This window comes from Microcaecilia unicolor, chromosome 6 (genome assembly GCF_901765095.1).
Source record: "Microcaecilia unicolor chromosome 6, aMicUni1.1, whole genome shotgun sequence".
Classification (NCBI taxonomy): Eukaryota; Metazoa; Chordata; class Amphibia; order Gymnophiona; family Siphonopidae; genus Microcaecilia; species Microcaecilia unicolor.
The window spans coordinates 336,580,069-336,601,487 of record NC_044036.1 but is presented as its reverse complement, the minus strand read 5'-3'; the positions used below and the strand labels follow the sequence as shown (position 1 = coordinate 336,601,487).

The 21,419-nt window shown below is 47.9% G+C and overlaps 1 protein-coding gene across 1 annotated transcript in view; it reads left to right on the top strand.

Annotated features, from left to right (window-relative positions):
• LOC115473506 (zinc transporter ZIP11-like) overlaps nt 1-21,419 on the top strand; it is a 275,025-nt gene that overhangs the window by 189,531 nt on the left and 64,075 nt on the right. The window contains exon 3 of the mRNA XM_030208527.1: nt 137-206. Within this exon, the coding sequence (XP_030064387.1) occupies nt 137-206 (70 nt within the window). The remainder of the gene's footprint in view (nt 1-136; nt 207-21,419) is intronic.

Sequence of the window (21,419 nt, the reverse complement as noted above, 5' to 3'; positions counted from 1 at the left end):
GGTACAAATGTAACAAAAATAAACAAATAAGGGAAATAATCCTGGCAGGGCTGAGCCTAAGGTGTCATGTTCCAGTTGCCCCTCTGTTTTTCTGCGCTTCCCTTCTTTAACTTATTTCTGTGTTTTTCGGTTTCAGAGGGTCTGGCTGTTGGTGTTGGATTTGGCGCAGTTGGAAAAACAGCTTCTGCAACCTTTGAAAATGCCAGGTAGGATCTGGGCAAAGGGAGGAGGGAATTTGGGACGCTGGGTCACTCGGTATGTGTGCAAATTAAGCAAAATGAAGTGGAAATCGAACTCATAGCTATGTATAGTGGAATCCTGCCCACTAGTTCTGGTGGTGCTGATGAAGGGCCAGAGTTGTGGATCACCAGGGCATCGAAGAATTTCACACAGACTTTCAAGCCCGTTGACTAATCTGTGTTAAAACGGTATTAATACACCACATTAAGCTTGGCAGAGTTTAAAAAGGGGGTTGGATGGTTTCCTAAAGGACAAGTCCATAAACCACTACTAAATGGACTTGGGAAAAATCCACAATTCCAGGAATAACATGTATAGAATGTTTGTACGTTTGGGAAGCTCGCCAGGTGCCCTTGGCCTGGATTGGCCACTGTCATGGACAGGATGCTGGGCTCGATGGACCCTTGGTCTTTTTCCAGTGTGGCATTACTTATGTACTTGTAACTTAATTTCTCTGAGATTTACTAAGCTGTGGTCTGATCAATATTCAGCTTCTGGTGTTCAGCATTTTTTTAAAATGCTGACTGTTGCCAGCTAAATTGGCCCAAATATTCAATGCTGAGCCACGTCTGGCCACTGGCATTGAAGATCCCGCTCTTACTGGACTTCTTCTGACTGCCAGAACTAGGTGGGTCCTTGCCAATATTCAGCCAGAACCCACATAATTGGACTCCCAAAATTCCCTTCCCAGCCCTCCCTGTGAATTGCAGGAGGCCCCCTCGTGGCCAAGTGGAGGTCGAGGCAGGAGCAAACTGCACTCGCTCTTGTGCCTAGTGGCTCCTGTTGGAAATGGCTACCGTGATGTCTGTCTTACCGTCATGTACAACTGCTAGAGGCCATTTTCAACAGGAGCCACCAGGGGGCAGGATGAGGGGGGTTCATTCAAACCCCAACCACCACTAGACCTATTAAGATAGGCCGGGGGGGGGGGGGGGGGACGGACTGCTGCAGTTTGGGGGTGGGAGGGGAGATTGGACTGTGTTCACAGGTGTGAGAGGGAAGAGAGATCAGACTGTTTAGGGAGCAGGAGGGAGGGCAGAGCAGCTTCAGGCCACAACCCCAGTAGTTGCTGGCTGATAAACAGTGGGGGAAGGGGAGGAGTGGCCGATATACAATACCAATATCCGTATACTTAACCAAGAAAAGTTAGGACCAAGTTTCCCTTCATGCAGTCCTACATGCCCGGTTAGCTATTTGGGGCATCGGCACGAAATATTGTCAGTCCCCAGAAAACTCTGGGGGTCCTCCCTCTATCTAACCCCTGTAATGCCCCGCTCAAACCCACTTCCAATATGGCTAGTCAGTGCTGATATTCAGGGGCACTGCCCGGTTATTGACTTCTAGTAAGTTTAGTAAATCTTGTGGCTGGAACGCACAGATGTTACCCGAGGTGGTATGGAGGGTCAGGGCGCCTCCTCAAAATGGCAGTGCCCTGCCTAGTGCATCCTGGGATGCTTTACAAGGGTTCCAGTGGACCGCCAGACTTTATTTTTTTGGGGGGTGGTTAAGGGTCTGGGCATTTGACATTTTGGGGGATGGGGGAAGCTCCAGGGCATTTGACATTTTGGGGGATGGGGGAAGCTGGGGTTCCGTTGGACCACCGTGGTTTTAAAGTGTTTGAAGGGGGTGGAGGATCGGCCAGCCTGCATTGCAAACCCTAACGCCAGCTCGGAGCTGGCATATAGGGTTTGCAACGGGAGGAATGCCCTTCTTTGGTGCGCTCCCTGCTGAGCTTTGGGGAAGAAATAGCCTGTGAGGCAGTCGGCATGCATTTGCATGCTCATTGTGTTATTCCTTCCCACGCTCGTTCGATCCTGCGCTCTGGGCCTCTGAACATCCAGCGCTGGTAAACGCGAGCACTTACACCTGGGAACATCTGCCTGTCATTTATTTCATTTAATAGGATTGACAGTCTGGGAAATCTCACTTTCTTCCTTTCTCCTCTCCCTTTTTTTCAACATTTTCTCAAGCCACACTTCGGCTGTTAGGGACAGATGCAGAAAGCCAACTGTGGGTTTAGCCACAGGATTATCGGCGGTTGAACGCCGGTTCTACGCGCCGAGCAATGCAGAGAGGACTTGTGCGTGGGTGTTAACTCACGTGGAAAACACAGCCGCGAGTTGCATTAAACTGTATGCCGATGAGCTACTTTAGTTGAATGCGCACTTGCGACACGTACAGAACGTAAAAACTTTTCCATCAGGATCCAGGGTAGCGTAGAAGGTTTTGCAGAGCAAGTTTCTTGTCAGTCTTTCACCTTTAAGTACTGGTTTTGTCTTGTTATGCAAATCGAAGGAAGCCTGTGGAAGGTTTATAGGCAGATAAGCCAGTAACAAACAGGTTCAGATCAGTAGCGTAGCCAGAGTTCAAGTTTTAGATGGGCCTGGAGGTGGACTGGGTGGGCACGGGCCTCACATTCCCTCTCCACCCGCTACCCTCCCCCCCCCCTTAACTGTTTCAAACACAGGGCATTTGGCAATGTTCTTCCAGATGCCGACAGCTCCCTGCACATGGTCAGTTCTAGTCATTTTTACTGGCCTGAAGCGCCGTTCTCCCTCCAGCACCGGCGATTCCCATAGCCAGCCTTCTGCCAGTGTGCATCGTCGGGGCCTCTCCTCAGGCGCGCGTCCCACCTTTGCGGAAAACAGGAAGTTGCAGAGTAGGCGGGATGCGCCTGAGGAGAGGCCCCGATGACGCACACTGGCAGAAGGCTGGCTATGGGAATCGCCGGTGCTTCAGGGCAGTAAAAGTGAGCAGACCACACGGACGGGGAGAGCGGGCAGAAGAGGCAGGAAAAGATTGGAGCCTCGCTTGGGAGAGCAACGCCGCTGGTTGGGTTGGGGCTAGTTAGGGTGGGTGGGCCTGGAGCAAAAGTGGCTGGGCCTGGACCCGCCCGTGGCTACGCCCCTGGTTCTCAAGTCTGAACAAAACTGAAAGTGAAAGCCCTAACGCCAGCTGCCGAGCTGGCATAGGGTTTGCCACGGCCAGCGAGCCAATCTTTGGCATGCTGGCCGCTGATCATTGGGGATGAATACGTTTTTAGTCCAGTTTTGCATGCATTTGCATTCTACTTGCATTCAGAGCCTGCGAACGTGTTGTTTCACATGCTCGGGTGCTCTGATCATGGGGCGGTAGCAAACGCAGGCGCTAGGATGGCGCTAACAGCCTTTAGTGCCTGTGTTTGCTTCTGATCATTGGCCCATAATCGTTCTAACACCTCACACTAACTTGACTTTTGTCTCACCTAGAATGTAAACCTCACTGAACCCTGGAAAGGGGATATGAGCGCTTTAATTTGATTTGATCTCCGTCTCAGGCAGAACACCTCTACCCAAATCCAGCTGCTCCCACCCGCTTCCACTTGCAGCCATCGCGAGGCACTAATTCCTCCACCTTCATCGCCTGCCTCTGCGAGTTTTGTTCCTCAGTGTCCATTTCCATACTTCTGAGGCAGTGCGAAAGAAGTTCTGCACCACATTTAAGACTAGAGTTTCAAGGGGTGTGTGAAGTACCAGCTTGGCATCTGGATCGATCAAAGGAACATCTCTGAGTGCTCTTAGACACTAACCTTTCCAGAGAAAAGGGCACCTGGAGGGATGCAGTCTGCAGATAGAAGCGCTTTCCCTGTCCAGTCAAAGCTTCAGCGCTACACAATACAGGAGCAGAATTCAGTGTTTGTGGTGTATTTAAAGAGATGTTAATCACATGAGCAGAATCTGCAGTCAAAACACCATGAAGGACACAGAACACGTAATGGGTGTCAGCAATTCACGGCTTCTTCTAAAAGCACCTTTCAGATGTCTATAAACCAGCACTTAGGCAGTTATAAAGTGTATAACCCCCATCATCTACTATCCTAAGCGGTTTACAAAATAACAATCATAATTTTATCAAAATAAGCACTTCAGTAATAACATTCACAACAAAAGCATCATAAAAACTGAATAATTTATCCAGATCAGCAAAACAGAATCGTACAGCATCAAAAAAAAAAAAAGCTTTTAAGGGTTTCCTATAAAGGACTATGATATGGGCAGACTGGATGGACCGTACAGGTCGTTATCTGCCGTCATTTACTATGTATGTAATTGCAGTTGATGTAGCAAACTGTTCCACAATCTGGGTTGTAGAATCATAAGTACCTTCTCCCTAAATATATCTAGTCTCGCTCAACGAGAGGACGATACCTCAAGCGAGTTCTGATTCTGGGATCTCCTTACACAGGTAGGCGTATAAACAGGCTGGCGATCGATCGTGCAGTAATTTGAAAAAAACAACGAAGCAACTTTGAAATTAATCCGCCAACGTAGCTGTTTCGGAAATCCAAATTTTACAAAACTGGGATGCATATGTGTAAAACTGAGAAACATTTATCTGGAGAGGGGGTCCGGTCTGAGCGTATTAGGGTGGGCCAAAAAAAAAACAACAACCCTACGTAGTCCCCATTTCATACAGAGAATGAACATCTGTGTGCGAAAAGATTGCCTTCGGATTTTATACCCACAATCAGGGACATCTAGGTTTCAGATAGATCTTCATTTTCTGCACCGCTCCACTGGAAGGATCAGAGGAGGTCACCCCCTTAATGCCTCGAAGGTTGCTGTTCCCCCCCCCCCCCCAACACACCTCCTGAATGCAAAACTGCCAAAGGGTGTCAGGCTTGTGACAGCTTAGATCACGCATTCCCAACCCAGTTCTCGGGGCACCCCCTAGTTCCATTGGGCTTTCACGATATCTACAATGAATATTCATGAGTTAGATTTGCATGCAAATCTATCTTGTGCATATTCATTATGGATATCCTAAAAACCCAATGAGACTAGGGGTGCCCCAAGGATGGGGTTGGGAATGGCTGGCTTAGATACAGTAAACATTTATTATTAATAATAATAATAATAATAACATTTGTATAGCGCTACCAGACGCACGCAGTGCTGAACACCTGACATAGAGAGAGACAGTTCCTGCTCAATAGAGCTTACAATCTAAAAATAATACAGACAGACAAGACAATAAGGGGAGGGAAGTACTGGGCGAGAAGGAACAAGGGGAGGGCAATTGAGTAGTGGCTAGGAGCCAAAAGCAGCAGTGAAAAGGTGGGTTTTCAGCATAGATTTGAAAACAGGTAGAGATGGAGCCAGACATACAGGCTCAAGAAGTCTATTCCAGGCATAAGGTGCCTTGAGGGAAAAGGAACGAAGTCTGGAGTTGGCAGTGGCAGAGAACGGGGATGACGAGAGATTTGTCCAGTGAGCGGAGTTCATGGGGAGGAATGTAGGGAGAGGTGAGAGTGGAGAGGTAATGGGGGGCTGCAGAATGGATGCATTTAAAGGTCAATAAGAGAAGTTTGAACTGTATGCGGAAGCGGACAGGGAGCCAGTGAAGTGACTTGAGGAGTGGGCTAGTGTGGGTATAACGATTCTGGCGGAAAATAAGTCGTGCCGCAGAATTTTGGACAGACTGGAGAGGAGAGAGATGACTGAGCGGGAGACCCTGTCCCTGTTCTGGCCCCACTGATAATTTTAGATATATTTATGGTTCTAAAATGTATGATCTTGCCAGTAACTGGCACATAGATATCCATTTCTCAGTGTATCTTAGAACAGGCTTTAGGGTCATCAGATCCTGTCCGAAAATACTAGTGGAACTACACAAGTCCCTACCTGGATGTCTCGTCATCCTTTCTAAAATGTCACTTTATACGCACAGGTTGGAAAAGAGATGGCTGAGCTTGGGATATAATTGAGGTCTACAAAATCCTGAGTGGTATGGAGGTGAATCAATTTTGCACTCATTTAAAAAATACAAAGACAAGGGGACAGTCAATGAAAGTACATGGAAATACTTGTAAAACAAATTGGAGGAAATTTTTTTTTTACTCGAATAGTTAAGCTCTGGAACTCGTTGCTGGAGGATGTGGAGTTAGCATATCTGGGTTTAAAAAAAGGTTTGGAAAAGTCCATAGTCTGTTATTGAGATGGACATGGGGGGAAGCCACTGCTTGCCCTGGGATTGGTAGCATGGAATGTTGCCACTATTTGGGTTTCTGTCAGGTTCTTGTGAGCTGGTTTGGCCGCTGCTGAAAGCAGGGTACTGGGCTAGAGGGACCATTGGTCTGACCCAGTATGGCTATTCTTATGTTCTTATTTTGTAGTTATCAGAAAGGACAGTCAAAATAAATAAGATGAATTTTTACTGCTTTGATGCTATACTTCCACCCCATGTGTGTATAACCAAGAAGGCCACTTGGAGAAACAGGGGATTGATGTGACAGTCTGTAGACCATTAAGGAAGTACAGTGCATGGCAAAAGGTGGGGAGCTGAGCAATGTGAGAGGAGTAAGAGAGTTGCAAAAGGATGGCAGAGAGTCTGGAGGGGTCAGAAAGATAAATATTTGACTGTGTCGTGTTGACGGCTGGGGCAGATTCAGCTTCAGTAGCAGGAGAACGAGGCCAGTGCCAGGCAGACTTCTACGGTCTGTGCCCTGAAAATGTCAAGGACAGATCAAGATCAAGTACACATATGTAGTATCACATCGTACCTTATGCTAGGAGTTTATCTTGGGCAGAATGGATGGACCGTACAGGTCTTGATCTGCCGTCATCTACCATGTTAGTATGGCTTAAAAGGCAACATTTTTTTTTCTCTTTGCTGTTGCATTAACCCACTTGATTGATTGATATCTACTATATATCTTTTCTGTGTCTCTTAATTAGATTGGAGGGTTCATAAAGCAAGGACTCTCTGTTCTATATCGTGTACGATGATCTGTACATCTTGCAGCAACAGTAGAAACGAAGGCAAGATGATCAGAGGATGGAGACAGTCTTTTAAGTGGCTTGTGTTTAGATTATTTGGAGGTAATTCAGTTAAGGGACTTAGGACCCGATGCAGAAAAGGGAGCTGTAAAATACGGCTGCTTTACTAAAATGTACCAAGTTGCAAACAGCGACCAATGCACAAAGATGGGATGACATGCAAATGAGTACCACGGATTCCCCCTTAGTGCCTCGGTCGCTGTTTGCAACTCAAAGCTGTCAAATGCTTTGGGCAGGGCTAAACACCATATAAGGAGAACTTATATGGTGTTTAGCCCCACCCAGTGCATCCCAGAATGCACCAGGCAGGAGCTGGGCACCGACATTTTGAAAGCAGCGAGACTCGAGGGAGGAGGTTTTGCTGCTACCCCTCCTGCCTAATTTTTTAAGGTACTGGGGACCGCCAGATTCATTTGCTGGGATGCAGGGGAGTGCAGCCCGCTGGATCACCAATGGATTGTTTTGGGGGGGTGTGGGGAGGGGGGGGGGGGGGCTCCTGGGTCCACCAGAAGGGCAAAAATGACTGTAGATTGCTCCTATCCCATTTTCCAAATGTAATGGCGCTCGCTTGTTTCAATTAGGGAGGAGCTGAACTTGGCCCCAGTATGGATCCTCAGGAGCTTAACCGAGATTGGGTGGCAGAGCCGGTGGTGGGAGGTGGGGCTGGTGTTTGGGAGGCGGGGATAGTGCTGGGCAGACTTATACGGTCTGTGCCGGGGCTGGTGGTTGGGAGGCGGGGATAATGCTGGGCAGACTTATACGGTCTGTGCCAGAGCTGGTGGTGGGAGGCGGGGCTGGTAGTTGGGAGGCGGGGATAGTGCTGGGCAGACTTATACGGTCTGTGCCCTGAAGAGGACAAGTACAAATCAAGGTAGGGTATACACAAAAAGTAGCACATATGAGTTTATCTTGTTGGGTAGACTGGATGGACCGTGAAGGGCTTTTTCTGCCGTCATCTACTATGTTACTATGTTTTGTTGTATTTTTCCATTCCATTTTTAATTTTATTTCAATTGAACAAAACATATCAACCACAATTAACACAAAAAAGTACGAAATGGAAAACAAATGTAAGTTCAGTTGGATGCCCTTTGTTTCTGGTGACCGCTAGTCCCTTAGGATACATCCCTTATCACGCTGAAGCTCAGCTATACTACACGTAGGCTGTGATACATGTGTGACAGATGCTGCCATAGTGATCTATGCTGTTCTTTGGTCTAGTGAGACAAGCTGTGTCAGCTACCATTTGTCTCAGCCGGCCCCCGGGCCCTGGCGGCTTCCACACATCTAATTACAGAGAGAAATTGAAAAATGCAGGAAATATTCTGTCTTTTGCCCTAGTCCATTTTTGATTGCTGCAAAGGTGTGCTCATCTTTAATTATGGACTGGAAATGATTTTCTTGATAGCAGTTGTATATCTTGGCTTCCTCTGTCTCTTCTGCTGAAATGGGAGGTCCTGGCTGAAGCTTTTGGCTGTACGGTAGCAGTGACATTATTACGTGAGCAGGTTGAATCTGTGGTGCTTGTTCCATTACGACAATAGGAATACGCACAGAGCAAACATTTTCATTCGTGTTTCTTCATTTGGACTTTTTCCTAATTTTTGGTAGTTTGGTTCGTTTCACACATTTGTTTTAATAATAACAATTAATACAAAAATTCAGGGGTCCTTTTACTAAGGTGCGCTGAAAATGGCTTGCGGTAGTGTAGGCACGGGTTTTGAGCGCGCGCCAATCCATTTTTCAGCGTGCCTGTAAAAAAGGCCTTTTTAAAATTTTTTGCCGAAAATGGACCAGCCATTGACCTAGCGGTAAAGTCTCACACGGTAACTGGGGCAGTAATGACCTATTCACGTCAAATGCCACTTTGGCGCGTGTCCGATACTCGCGTCCGAAAATAAAATTATTATAAAATAATTAAAATTATAAAATAATTTTAAAAACTTTTGGCCGTGCGTATCGGCTGTGTGCCAAAAATGAAATTACTGCAAGAACCACACGGTAGCCGGGCGGTAACTCCATTTTGGCACGTGTAGACGCTTACGCGACTTAGTAAAAGGGCCCCCTCAATGCAAAAATACTCGCACCACCCCTGTTTCCTCTAAGTGCTCCAATTACACTACTGCCAGTAGGAGGTGCTGTTTGAGTAGTGAGGGACAGACAATCTCTGCAGGACTCCAGGGAACCTGGTTCTCCCATTCCAGCATCGCTGTCTTGTCCACAAGGAAGGTGAGCCCTTAGGTCCCGCAAGGCCCCGAAGGGCCTCAGAGGACAGCCGTGCAACCCCAAGTCTTCACCCGCAGCGACTGCCGTTCACCAAGGATTGAGCCCCCAGCTGCAGGCGGTCAACGGGACTTCTGGAACCGCAGGGTTGACGAACTGACCCAGACTGGAACCAGGAGAAAAGAGGGCAGATGGAAATGGAGATGTCCAAGAACAGGCAACAGTTCAGGGCAGGCAGCTAACAGCGTAGTCAGAATCAGGCAAAAGGTCAAGGCAGGCGGCTAGCAGGGAAAACCAGGAACAGTCCAAAAGTCAAAACCAGAAGCACAAGGAAACCAACTGAGCACAGGAACAAGTGGAGACTGGCCTCGGGAAACAGAACCTGAAGCAATGTCCTATCTCAGGCTCGCTCCTTAAATACTGTCAGCATTCAACCGCCCAGCCCCCGTAGACATAGCCGGCCAATCAGAACCTGGTTATCGACAGAACCCTTCTGATTGGCTCTGTCCGACCTCCCAGGCGGGACCGCAGTACTGGCCTCCCAATCTAACTCCTCTGAGGCGGAGCTTCGGATTCCCGCGCCCGAGAATGAAGGAGACGCCGGCCATCGCGCCTCGGCGCCATTTCCCCTACTGGCGCAAGCACAGCCCCCATAGCCGGCGATCGAGAGTCCGGCAGCCGCGATCGCCGGCCCTCGGCCCCGGACTGGGCGGCCATCACCACGGCGAGCCCCATTTCCCCGCCGCGGCCTCAAGAAAGCCGGTCTTCGCCGTGGCGGACGCTGGCTCTTGCATCCCGCGGAGGAGCAGCCGGAGGGAGCAACGGATGTGACAATCGCCCCCTAGTGGTAGCAATGCAGCTGGAGGACACCCGTTCAGCTTAGAGGGAACAGTGCACACCACTGTATATTATGGCCAGCAGTGATTTTGTTTATTTGCATTTAGCTCACACGTTCAGTACTGTAGTAGCTCAAGGTGAGTTAGATTCAGGTACACTAGGGATGTGTTTATTTAAAAATATATAAAAATCCAACATAAAACCAACACATTAAAATGTAACAAATATATTGAGACACCATCAATATCAACAAAAAGCTTGTAGAAAAAAATGAGTTTTTAATGGCTTTTTGAATTGCTGTAGAATTGGCACCGCACGCTGAGGTTGAAGGGATTGTTCCCACTTGTTTCCCTACCGTTATTGAAGGTATGTTTGGTAGAGACCTTGAGATTCTGCCTTTTCAGTAGTGGACTCGATGGAATGCGATAACCACATCTGGTGTTGCAACAAGTCAGAAATAGTGTAGGGTTTAGAAAGCAGTTAAAAGCTTATTTGTGTGTTGCAGGCATTTGATTCAGTAAAGGGCACCTAAGGTTCGGCAGCATTCAGATCCGTGCGTAAGAACTAATTAGTTCCAATTAACATCAATAACTGATTGATGGCTCATTAACTGGAATCGGTGCCCAAATTTGAGCGATCTTTATAGAATCCAGGAGTTGGTGGGAAAGGTCTGTGACTACGTGGATGTGTGTATGTGTGGGGGGGGGGGGGGGGAGTTATTTGGAAAGGTCTGTGACTCTGTGTGGGGGGATTAGTGGGAAAGGTCTGTGACTCGTGCTAATGAAGAGAATGCACTTCTCTACAGGTAATGGGAGGATGGCTTTAGGCCCATTATCATATTCTTAGAAAAGGGATGCCCTTATGTACGCACAGTTTTCAAACTTTTATACTACTACTACTATTTATCATTTGTAAAGCGCTACTAGACATACACAGCGCTGTACACTTGAACATGAAGACACAGTCCCTGCTCGACAGAGCTTACAATCTAATTAGGACAAACAGGACAAATAAGAGATAAGGGAATATTAAAGTGAGGATGATGAAATAAGGGTTCCCACTTAGTCACCTCTCCCCTCTCCAGTCGGTTCAAAACTCTGCTGCCCGTCTCATCTTCCGCCAGGGTCGCTTTACTCATACTACCCCTCTCCTCAAGACCCTTCACTGGCTCCCTATCCGTTTTCGCATCCTGTTCAAACTTCTTCTACTAACCTATAAATGTACTCACTCTGCTGCTCCCCAGTATCTCTCCACACTCGTCCTTCCCTACACCCCTTCCCGTGCACTCCGCTCCATGGATAAATCCTTCTATCTGTTCCCTTCTCCACTACTGCCAACTCCAGACTTCGCGCCTTCTGTCTCGCTGCACCCTACGCCTGGAATAAACTTCCTGAGCCCCTACGTCTTGCCCCATCCTTGGCCACCTTTAAATCTAGACTGAAAGCCCACCTCTTTAACATTGCTTTTGACTCGTAACCACTTGTAACCACTCGCCTCCACCTACCCTCCTCTCCTCCTTCCCGTTCACATTAATTGATTTGATTTGCTTACTTTATTTATTTTTTGTCTATTAGATTGTAAGCTCTTTGAGCAGGGACTGTCTTTCTTCTATGTTTGTGCAGCGCTGCGTACGCCTTGTAGCGCTATAGAACTGCTAAATAGTAGTAGTAGTAGTAGTAAGTGAATAAGGTTTGGGAGTTAAAAGCAGCATCAAACAGGTGGGCTTTTAGCTTAGATTTGAAGGCAGCCAGAGATGGAGCTTGACGTACTGGCTCAGGAAGTCTATTCCAGGCATATGGTGCAGCAAGATAAAAGGAACGGAGTCTGGAGTTAGCGGTGGAGGAGAAGGGTGCAGATAAGAGAGATTTACCCAGTGAACGGAGTTCCCCGGGAGGAATGTAGGGAGAGATGAGAGTGGAGAGGTCCTGAGGAGCTGCAGAGGGAATGCACTTATAGGTCAATAAGAGGAGGTTTGTTTGTTTTTTTTTCAAATTTTAAATGATTTATTTATAATTTTTCATTTTACAAGGGTCACTTGCAAACAGTAATACAGAGATGACTGCACATTAATACAATATATGAAGAAAACAATCCCAACTAGCTATATGGATTATATACAATCTTTCTCTTTCTTAGACCACAAAGTGAAGAAAAATAGGGAGAGTGAGATAAGACAAAGAGATCAATTAAACAGTAAACAGAAAAAAGAAAACATGGTATTAACCTGATTATCCCCAGATATTACTCATCTAATTCATTATTCAATAAGAGGAGTTTGAACTGTATGCAGAAACGGATAGGAAGCCAGTGAAGTGACTTGAGGAGAGGGCTAATATGAGCATAACGACCCTGGCGGAATATTAGTCGTGCAGCAGAATTTTGAACAGATTGAAGAGGAGAGAGATGGCTCAGTGGGAGACCTGTGAGAAGCAAGTTGTAATAGTCTAAGCGAGAGGTGATAAGAGCGTGGATGAAGGTTCTGGTAGTGTGCTCAGAATGGAAAGGGCGAATTTTGCTGATATTATAGAGAAAGAAACGACAGGTATACACAAGTAAACACGTAAAGGAGGGTGCAGCTAGGTGGAGAGAGGAAGAATGCAGGCTGTGTGTTCATTGTGAAACAGTTACCCATATTGGCATCCGCAACTTTTAGAGAGGCAGGCAGAGCCGTAGCGAGGGGAGCTGACACCCGGGGCGGGTCGCCGCTGCGCACCCCCCCCCCCGGAGCGCATACCTGCGGCGAGGGACGGGCGGGAGGGCCGATCCGCCCCGACTGCACGTTGCTGGGGTGTGTCGGCTCCGCGCTGGTTCACTGCTCTCTCTGTCCCGGAACAGGAAGTAACCTGTTCCGGGGCAGAGAGGGCAGTGCACTAGCGCGGAGCTGACACCCCCCAGCGGCGTGCACCCGGGGCGGGCCGCCCCCCCTTCCTACGCCACTGGAGGCAGGCACCCCGCATGCCCACCTGAAACCGTGCCTGTGGTCACAGTTTACCCTCTGGGTGGATTTCAAAGACAAACTCTGCAGGGCTTTTCCCTTGAACTTTCAACAGCATCCACAGCGAGTCTGAAAGGCCGCCCTAAGAGCATACAGGCAGCAGTTTGTGGACCATGGGAATGGCCTGACACTGAAAGACGGTCATCTTCATATGATAAATGCATTCACACACATACATGTGCAGATATGCTCACGCGCACACAGACACAATCCCCCAACTTTGTATCTGCCTCCGAAACATCTCCCATGCTCAGGGCACTGGGCAACAAGGCAGGACATGAGCTGAAGCCCCTTTCTGTCTGTGACCTTGAGCAGGTCGTTGGTTCCCTGGGGACAGAAGGCTGAGAAGCAGAGAAACCAGGGTTCAAATCCTGCCTCTCTCTTATTCCATCAGCTTGAGTGAATCACTTAACCCTTCCATTGCCTCAGGTACAAGTCTTAGGGCTCTGTTTTCTAACTGGAGTTAAATGCATGGTTAAATAAATAGGCATCACTGAAATTAATGGGGTTTCGTTATTTAACACACATTAAATTGTGTTAAAGAGTATTAGCAAATCAGGCAGACAGTGCTGGGAAAGTACTGTCCTGCTGCACCTCTGTATGTCTTGTCTGGAGCTCCCCTCTGAAAACTCTAAGATCTAAATGCAAACCTGTCTCTCTTTCTAATCCCTACTTTGCTCCTGACTGTGACCCTAAGCAAGTCACTGTCTCCCATGTGCCTCACTTGAAATCCCAGCTCCGCCCAACTCTGAGGCCGATGCTCAATAGGTTTGCGGTAGAGAAATTCCCTTATATTTATATATACTTTGCTCATACCTTTTTCAGTGCTCAAGGTGAGTTACATTCAGGTACAATGAGTGTTTCCCTGTCCCTGGAAGGCTCATAATCGAAGTTTGTACCTGAGGCAATGGAGGGTTAAGTGACTTGCCCAAGATCACAAGGACCAGCAGTGGGGTTTGAACTGGCCACCTCTGGATTGAAAGACTGGTGCTCTAACCACTAGGCCACTCCTCCACTCCATATATCATAGGCAGGCCCAACTTGGTGCATCCCAGGATTCACTGCTCAGGGTGGGGTGCCACCATTTTGCAGATGGTAGAGCCTGCAGGCAGGAGCGAGTGGCCATCATTCCTGCCTCCTTCCAGGTATGGGGTTGGGGTGAGGGTCGGGGGGGGGGGGGGGCTTGGGTTGGGGTGAGAGTGGGGGCCACTAAACTACAAGGGAGGTTTGTTTGTTTTTGGAGGGTGGAAGATGACCATTAGATTGCTAGGGATTCGTGTGGGTAGGAGAGAGGGGGGGTCATTAGACTATGTGGGAATTTTTTTTAACATTGAGGGGGAGTCAGGCTCAGCTGGGGTAGAGGTAAGGATGGAGCCAATCACTGGAGGGAGAGAAGAGGTTGCCATTAGACACCTGCTCCTCTCACCAACCCTTCTACGCTGCCTAGACCTGTCAAAACGTTTTCCATGCTAAACACATGTGAGACTTTTTTTTGTAAGCATAGCTGCATTTTCATGTGGTCTGCAGTTAATACCCACGCTGAAGCCATTAGAGCATTTGGCACAAATAACATTTTAACCCTGGCAATAGTTTGGGGCATTGGCCCCTCTGTATGAGTCAATCTATCTCCCCTTGTCTTGCGCTGATTAAAAAAAAAGAAATATTTGTCTTAAGTGGCACGATATTTTCGCTTGTGTAGGTCCACCCATTGAAACACGAGAGGTAATAAATTTAATAAGAGGTACCTGAGGCTCTGTTAATAACCGATGGTGATATGGGGATAAAAGCTGAGCTGGAGGCAGTGGCTGGACAGGGTAAACAAGAAATCGAAGAAATTCAGCCAAGGCCTGGAGTGAAGCAGTCTGTAGCTGAGGCTGGTATTTCAGCTTATAGAAGTCAGGAAGATGAAAGATGGCTCTTCAGTGCAAGGAGACGTTTAAAGGCTGCGAATACCTTGGGAGGAGGGTAAAATGCCCCTCCATTTTCAGGAAGCGGCATGAGTGACTCCTGTCAGTGTCTCTCACATGTAACACACACGAGACACTCTCTGGGAAGTCTCTCTAGAGGACCTGCAGTTTGGAATGCTAAATAGTAGAGTTTTATTTTAATGGCCATTTTCACACATAAGACAGAAGTGGCTTCTTTTAAAACTGCCCAGACTATATAGGGGTAAGAACAGGTGCTGACAACCTGTATAAACACTCTTTATGCAGACTGAATAGAGATATTCCCAGGGACATGGGTAGAGGAGTGATTGGGATTTACTCGTACACTGTATGAAATGTTCACACGTGCATAAAACCAGCTGGGAAATGTACTAAATTGTCTGTGTGTCTCTGTGCATTCTTATAGCAGGGGGGCTGCATGCAATTGAGGTTCATTGGTAGAGCTGTGTGTGAGGGTCTCTGTGCTGGAATAGCAGAAGTGCTACAGGGTAGAAATGAGGTACACTGACAACTTTGTGTGGATTCTCAATCCTGGAATAGCGGGGGATTCTGTAGCGCTGGAGTGAGGTGCACTGGCACAGCCGAGGGTGAGGTTCTCCGTACTAGAAGAGCAGGGGATGCTGCAGGGCTGGAGTAAGGTGCACTGGCACAGATGTTTGTGAGGGTCTCGGTACTGGAATAGCAGGGGGTGCTGCAGAATTCTTTTGGGTGGGGGGTCTCGGTACCAGAATAGCAGGGGATGCTGCAGGGCTGGAGTAAGGTACACTGGCACAGATGTTTGTGAGGGTCTCGGTACTGGAATAGCAGGGGGTGCTGCAGAGTTCTTTTGGGTGGGGGTCTGGGTACCAGAATAGCAGGGGATGCTGAGGGCTGGAGTAAGGTGCACTGGCACAGATGTTTGTGAGGGTCTGGGTACTGGAATAGCAGGGGTGCTGCAGAGTTCTTTTGGGTGGGGGGTCTCGGTACCAGAATAGCAGGGGATGCTGCAGGGCTGGAGTAAGGTGCACTGGCACAGATGTTTGTGAGGGTTTGGGTACTGGAATAGCAGGGGGTGCTGCAGAGTTCTTTTGGGTGGGGGTCTCGGTACCAGAATAGCAGGGGATGCTGCAGGGCTGGAGTAAGGTGCACTGGCACAGATGTTGTGAGGGTCTGGGTACTGGAATAGCAGGGGGTGCTGCAGAGTTCTTTTGGGTGGGGGTCTCGGTACCAGAATAGCAGGGGATGCTGCAGGGCTGGGGTGAGGTGCATTGGCAGAGCTGTGTGTGATGGCCCCTGTGCTGCAGAGTTGCTTTGGGTGGGGGTCTCAGTGCTGGAATAGTCCTATCAGGAAGCTTATAATACAGCAGCAGTCTGCTGTATGACTGGCTCTGCTCAGCTTTATTACACTTTTGCTTGAACATCCTTATGCAGATCTTATGCAAAGATGGAATCATTATAGGTCTGGTTTTGTTTATTCAGTGCTGACTGTTTGGGCTTTTCGCAGACATCTTCCATACCTTCCCCAGGTCCCGGAAAGTGCAGACAGCCCTTGGGCAGATGTGAGTTCAGTTTGTGCTTCTCTAGTGCCACCCAGTGGTTATGTTCAGTTGTGCAGTCTTTCCACACATCCTTGCAAAACCTCAGCATTACAAGGGAAAGAGGAAGGTGGGGGGGGGGGGGGGGGGGGGGGGGTTGATATACTGCCTTTCTGTGGTTACAATCAAAGCGGTTTACATATTATATACAGGTACTTATTTTGTACCTGGGGCAATGGAGGGTTAAGTAACTTGCCCAGGGTCACAAGGATCTGCACTGGGAAATCAAACCCGGTACCCAGGCCACCTCACTAGCCTATTAGGCTACTCCTAAAATATCAAATCTAAATAAAGCCCTGTCTAAGCAATCAAGGAACCAATGAAGCATATCACGTGCCCATTCCAGTAATAGTGAGTGTAAAGTTTTGGAAGTCCCCTTCTGTGTAGCCCTATCTATAAGTAAATTCAGGTATGAGTTAGCCGGGCAGCTTTACAGCTCTGGACACTGGACTCCTGGTCATTGGTGACCTCAGTTGGAGCTGTGGTAGTGGGTGATGGGCTGCAGGAACCCAGTGGAGAGCACAGGCAAGGCGGCAGATACCGTCCTGTACGTAATTTAACCCTTTCCTTATGCGTCTTTTCTTTCAAAAGGGGCAGGGAATATGCCATGTAGCTTTATTTGTGCTTTCCATGGCTTGATCAATTCAAACAGAATCTCCCAGGGTAGTTTTACACTAAAATTTCCCGCAGGATTCAGCAGCTTGAAGGATCCTGGTACCGTTGGTTGCTGAATCCTGCCTTACAGGAAGCAGTGAGCCACCTTGCAAGCAGTGTTATTCCAGCAGCCCGATGCTCCCGGGCCACTAGCTAAGGGTTCCCCCAGACTTCTACAACCCCCCCCCCCCCAGAGTTGAAGCCCCCACTCCCCCTCTCCCACCTAAAAGGTTGATGGTCTAGGTTGGGGGGGGGGGTATTCCGGGGTTCTTCCAGGGTCCTGTGGGCTCTTTGGGCAGGAGCAATGCCCAGTCGCTCCTGCCCCGTCCAGCGCCACCTTCAAAATGGTGCCCCTAGCGGTAGTATTGCGCTGCTACCATTAGGGGTCATATTCCATATAAGGAAATATTTCTTTATATGGAATATGACCCCCAAGGTTATCTTAGCATGGTTTTTGGGACTCTAACTCGACTTTTGATGTATCACCGCAACTCGCGTTAGGGTATTTGCATAGTACTGAGATATAAAACATGCATTTGCATATTTTGCATCTCGTTACTAATTAACGCACGGCGACTTAAATATCACCATGGTTGTTTTAGAAAAGCGATGTTAGAATTATTTAAGTTGTGTTAAAGGCCAATTAACGTCACTTAAAGCCATAACGGTGTTTGATGACTTCCCCCCCACCCCCCACCCCTTTGTCGGAATTGTATAGTGCGTAAGTGCAAGGGGTGTGTGGACATGGAAGGTGCATGGGCGGGTCAGAAGTGTGTGCACAGCACTTATTCACTAAGGTTACAGAATACCAACAGTTATTCGCACAACTATAACATTTAGTTACGGAGATTTCCACCAGGCCATTGACACGGTGTTACGTGGCCGAGCCTAAAGGTTGGCCTGTAACTACAGACTTGTGCTAACATTTTTAGAACAGCAATTTATTTCGCGTGTAATTGCCAACCTGGAATTCGCTCGTGACGCCCATCATCCTGGCATTTAACTTTCGGCAACCTGTAGAGAATTACCCCCAAGGTGGCTGGCTCAGCACAGTGATTGGCTGGGTTCACTCCACACTGCACGGCCAGCTGTGAGCCAAGGTACCTTGCGAGTTGGCCCCTGGCCGAGCTCCAAGCAGGAAGGTGAGAGTAAGGGCAGCCACGGCTCAGTGTGTTGATCTACCCCTGAAGTCAAGGAAGGGGAGAGAATTCCACCTGGAGCGACTGATTAAAAGGAACCAGATGATGCTGGAGCAGTCGGGATCAAAACCTGCATTCCTGAACTTCACCGTGCCCCACACCAGGGAGCTGAGTGAATGGGTTCTGTACGGCTAAAGCAGAAATTGGCAGGGAAAGCCTGTTCTGATGGAGGACTAGCCGGGGAGCAAGCCAGGCCATCAGACTAGAAAACACAGGTGCCCTTTGTATTTAATTGGCTCACTCTTCTGACATGTGCATAGCATTTGCACGGAAACCATCGTGAAGCCAAATCGCAGCGGAGATGCACATATTGTATCACTTAACGTTCGAAGAGCGTGCAGAGGGCTTTCGTATGGGACAGCGGTGCTGTGTTAGGAGTTTAGAAGATGGAAGATGCAATAGGTTTTTTTTACATCTTATACTACACATAGGGGACCCAATATTCAAAGGATTTATGCTCCTGACTGTAAGACTTATGCACTCTAACGAACCAAGGGCGGGGTGGTGGGGGTCCGCCCCAGATGCAGGCAGCAAGGTGGTGCGCTGAGCAGTCATGTGGCCGTCCCCTCTTCCGGTCCCCTGCCCCCTCTGCTATCAACTTCCTGTTCCAGAGCAGGGGACACACCCTTGCTCGGAGGAGGGGGTTACTTGGCCCCAGGTGGCATCCAAGCTAGGTCCAACACTGCTTATGCATCTACTAAAAATTTGCAAGGATTAATTGCATGAATTTATACTCAGAATTTCACTAAATTCCAACGTTTAGGAGCATGAAGAGTTAGTGGCATCAGGGGCGGATTTAGGGTGGGGAATGGTTTAGGAGCTTAGCACTGATTTTCAGCTCCGGGCTCAGAAATTAGGCTCCTAAATCTGGGCAAATGAAATGTAGGTTTAAATTTATGAGCATAACTTCAAACTGGTAAATTAAGAAGAATTTTCAGCTGAAAAGTTAGGCTGTTAAGCTTGGCTGAAAATAGGGCACGGATTTTGGGAGCATACATTTAGGGGTCCTTTTACTAAGGTGCGCTGAAAAATGGCCTACGCTGGTGTAGACGCGTGTATTGGACGTGCACAGGTCCATTTTTCAGCGCACCTGCAAAAAAGGCCTTTTTTATTTGGTTTGTTTTTGGCCGAAAACGGACTTGCGGCAAAATAAAAAATTGGCGTGCCTCTATTTTGTGCCTGAGGCCTTACTGCCACCCATTGACTTAGCGGTAAAGTCTGACGTGTTAACCGGGCAGTAATCATCAGTGCACGTACACTGGTTAGCGCCGTGTGCCGTAAATTTTCCAGCACGTGTAGTGGACGTGCGTAAAAACTGAAATTATTATTATTAGCATTTGTATAGCGCTACCAGACGCATGCAGCTCTGAACAACTGACACAGAGAGACAGACCCTGCTCAAAAGAGCTTACAATCTAAAAATACAGACAGACAAGACAATTAAGGGCGAGGGAAGTAAAGGGTGAGAAAGAAGGAAGGGACAAGGGGAGGGCACATGAGTAGTGGCTAGGAGCTAAAAGCAGCAGTGAAAAGGTGGGTTTTCAGCTTAGATTTGAAAACAGGTAGAGATGGAGCTAGACGTATAGGTCCAGGAAGTCTATTCCAGGCATAAGGTGCCGCGAGGGAAAAGGAACAAAGTCTGGAGTTAGCAGTGGAGGAGAAGGGGGACCACAAGAGAGATTTGTCCAGTGAGCGGAGGTCACGGGGAGGAATGTAGGGAGAGATGAGAGTGGAGAGGTAATGGAGGGGCTGCAGAGTGGATGCATTTAAAGGTCAGTACGAGAAGTTTAAACTGAATGCGGAAGCGGATGGGGAGCCAGTGAAGCGATTTGAGGAGTGGGCTAGTGTGGGTATAACGATTCTGGCGGAAAATAAGTCGTGCCGCAGAATTTTGGACAGATTGGAGAGGAGAGAGACGGCTGAGTGGAAAACCAGTGAGAAGTAAATTGCAATAGTCCAAGCGAGAGGTGACAAGGGTTTGGATAATGGTTCTGGTAGCGTATTCAGAAAGGAAGGGGCGGATCACCAGGCAGTACATAAGTTTACATACTATACACAGGTACATATTTATTTATTTAACACATTTATACCCCACATTTTTCCACATAGTTGCAGGCTCAATGTGGCTTATACAATATAAAGTGGAAGTATAAAGCAACAGTGAAATATGGAGGGGTGGTGATAAAAGGGAATGCCCTCCCGCGGGAGGTGGTGGAGATGAAAACGGTAACGGAATTCAAACATGCGTGGGATATGCATAGAGGAATCCTGTGCAGAAGGAATGGATCCTCAGAAGCTTAGCTGAAATTGGGTGGTGGAGCAGGTGGGGGGAAGAGGGGGTGGTGGTTGGGAGGCGGGAAATACTGCTGGGCAGACTTATATGGTCTGTGCCCTGAAAAGGACAGGTACAAATTCAATTCAATTCAAGTCGCATATAGTAGGACGTTAATTTGGGTCCAAAGGATAGGCTTTTCTAAATAAGATGGTTTTCAATGACTTCCTGAAGATAAGATGGTTGTGAATAGATTTCAAAGTTTTGGGCAGGGCGTTCCATAGTTGTGTACTGATGTAAGAAAAGCTGGAAGCATAAGTAGATTTGTATCTAAGTCCGTTGCAGTCTGGATAGTGCAGGTTTAAGTAAGTTCGGGATTGACTGGTGCTGTTTCTGGGTGCTAAATTTATTAGGTTCAACACGTAGCCAGGAACTTCGCCGTAAATAATCTTGTGGACCAAAGTGCAAACTTTAGAGGTGATACGTTCTTTGATGGGAAGCCAATGCAGTTTTGCACGGAGGGGTCTTTGCACTTTCGAATTTTGATTTTCCAAAGATCAATCTGGCTGCTGTGTTCTGGGCAGTCTGAAGTTTCTTATGTTTTGTTATGCGACTTGCCCAGAGTCACAAGGAGCTGCAGTGGGAATTGAACTCAGTTCCA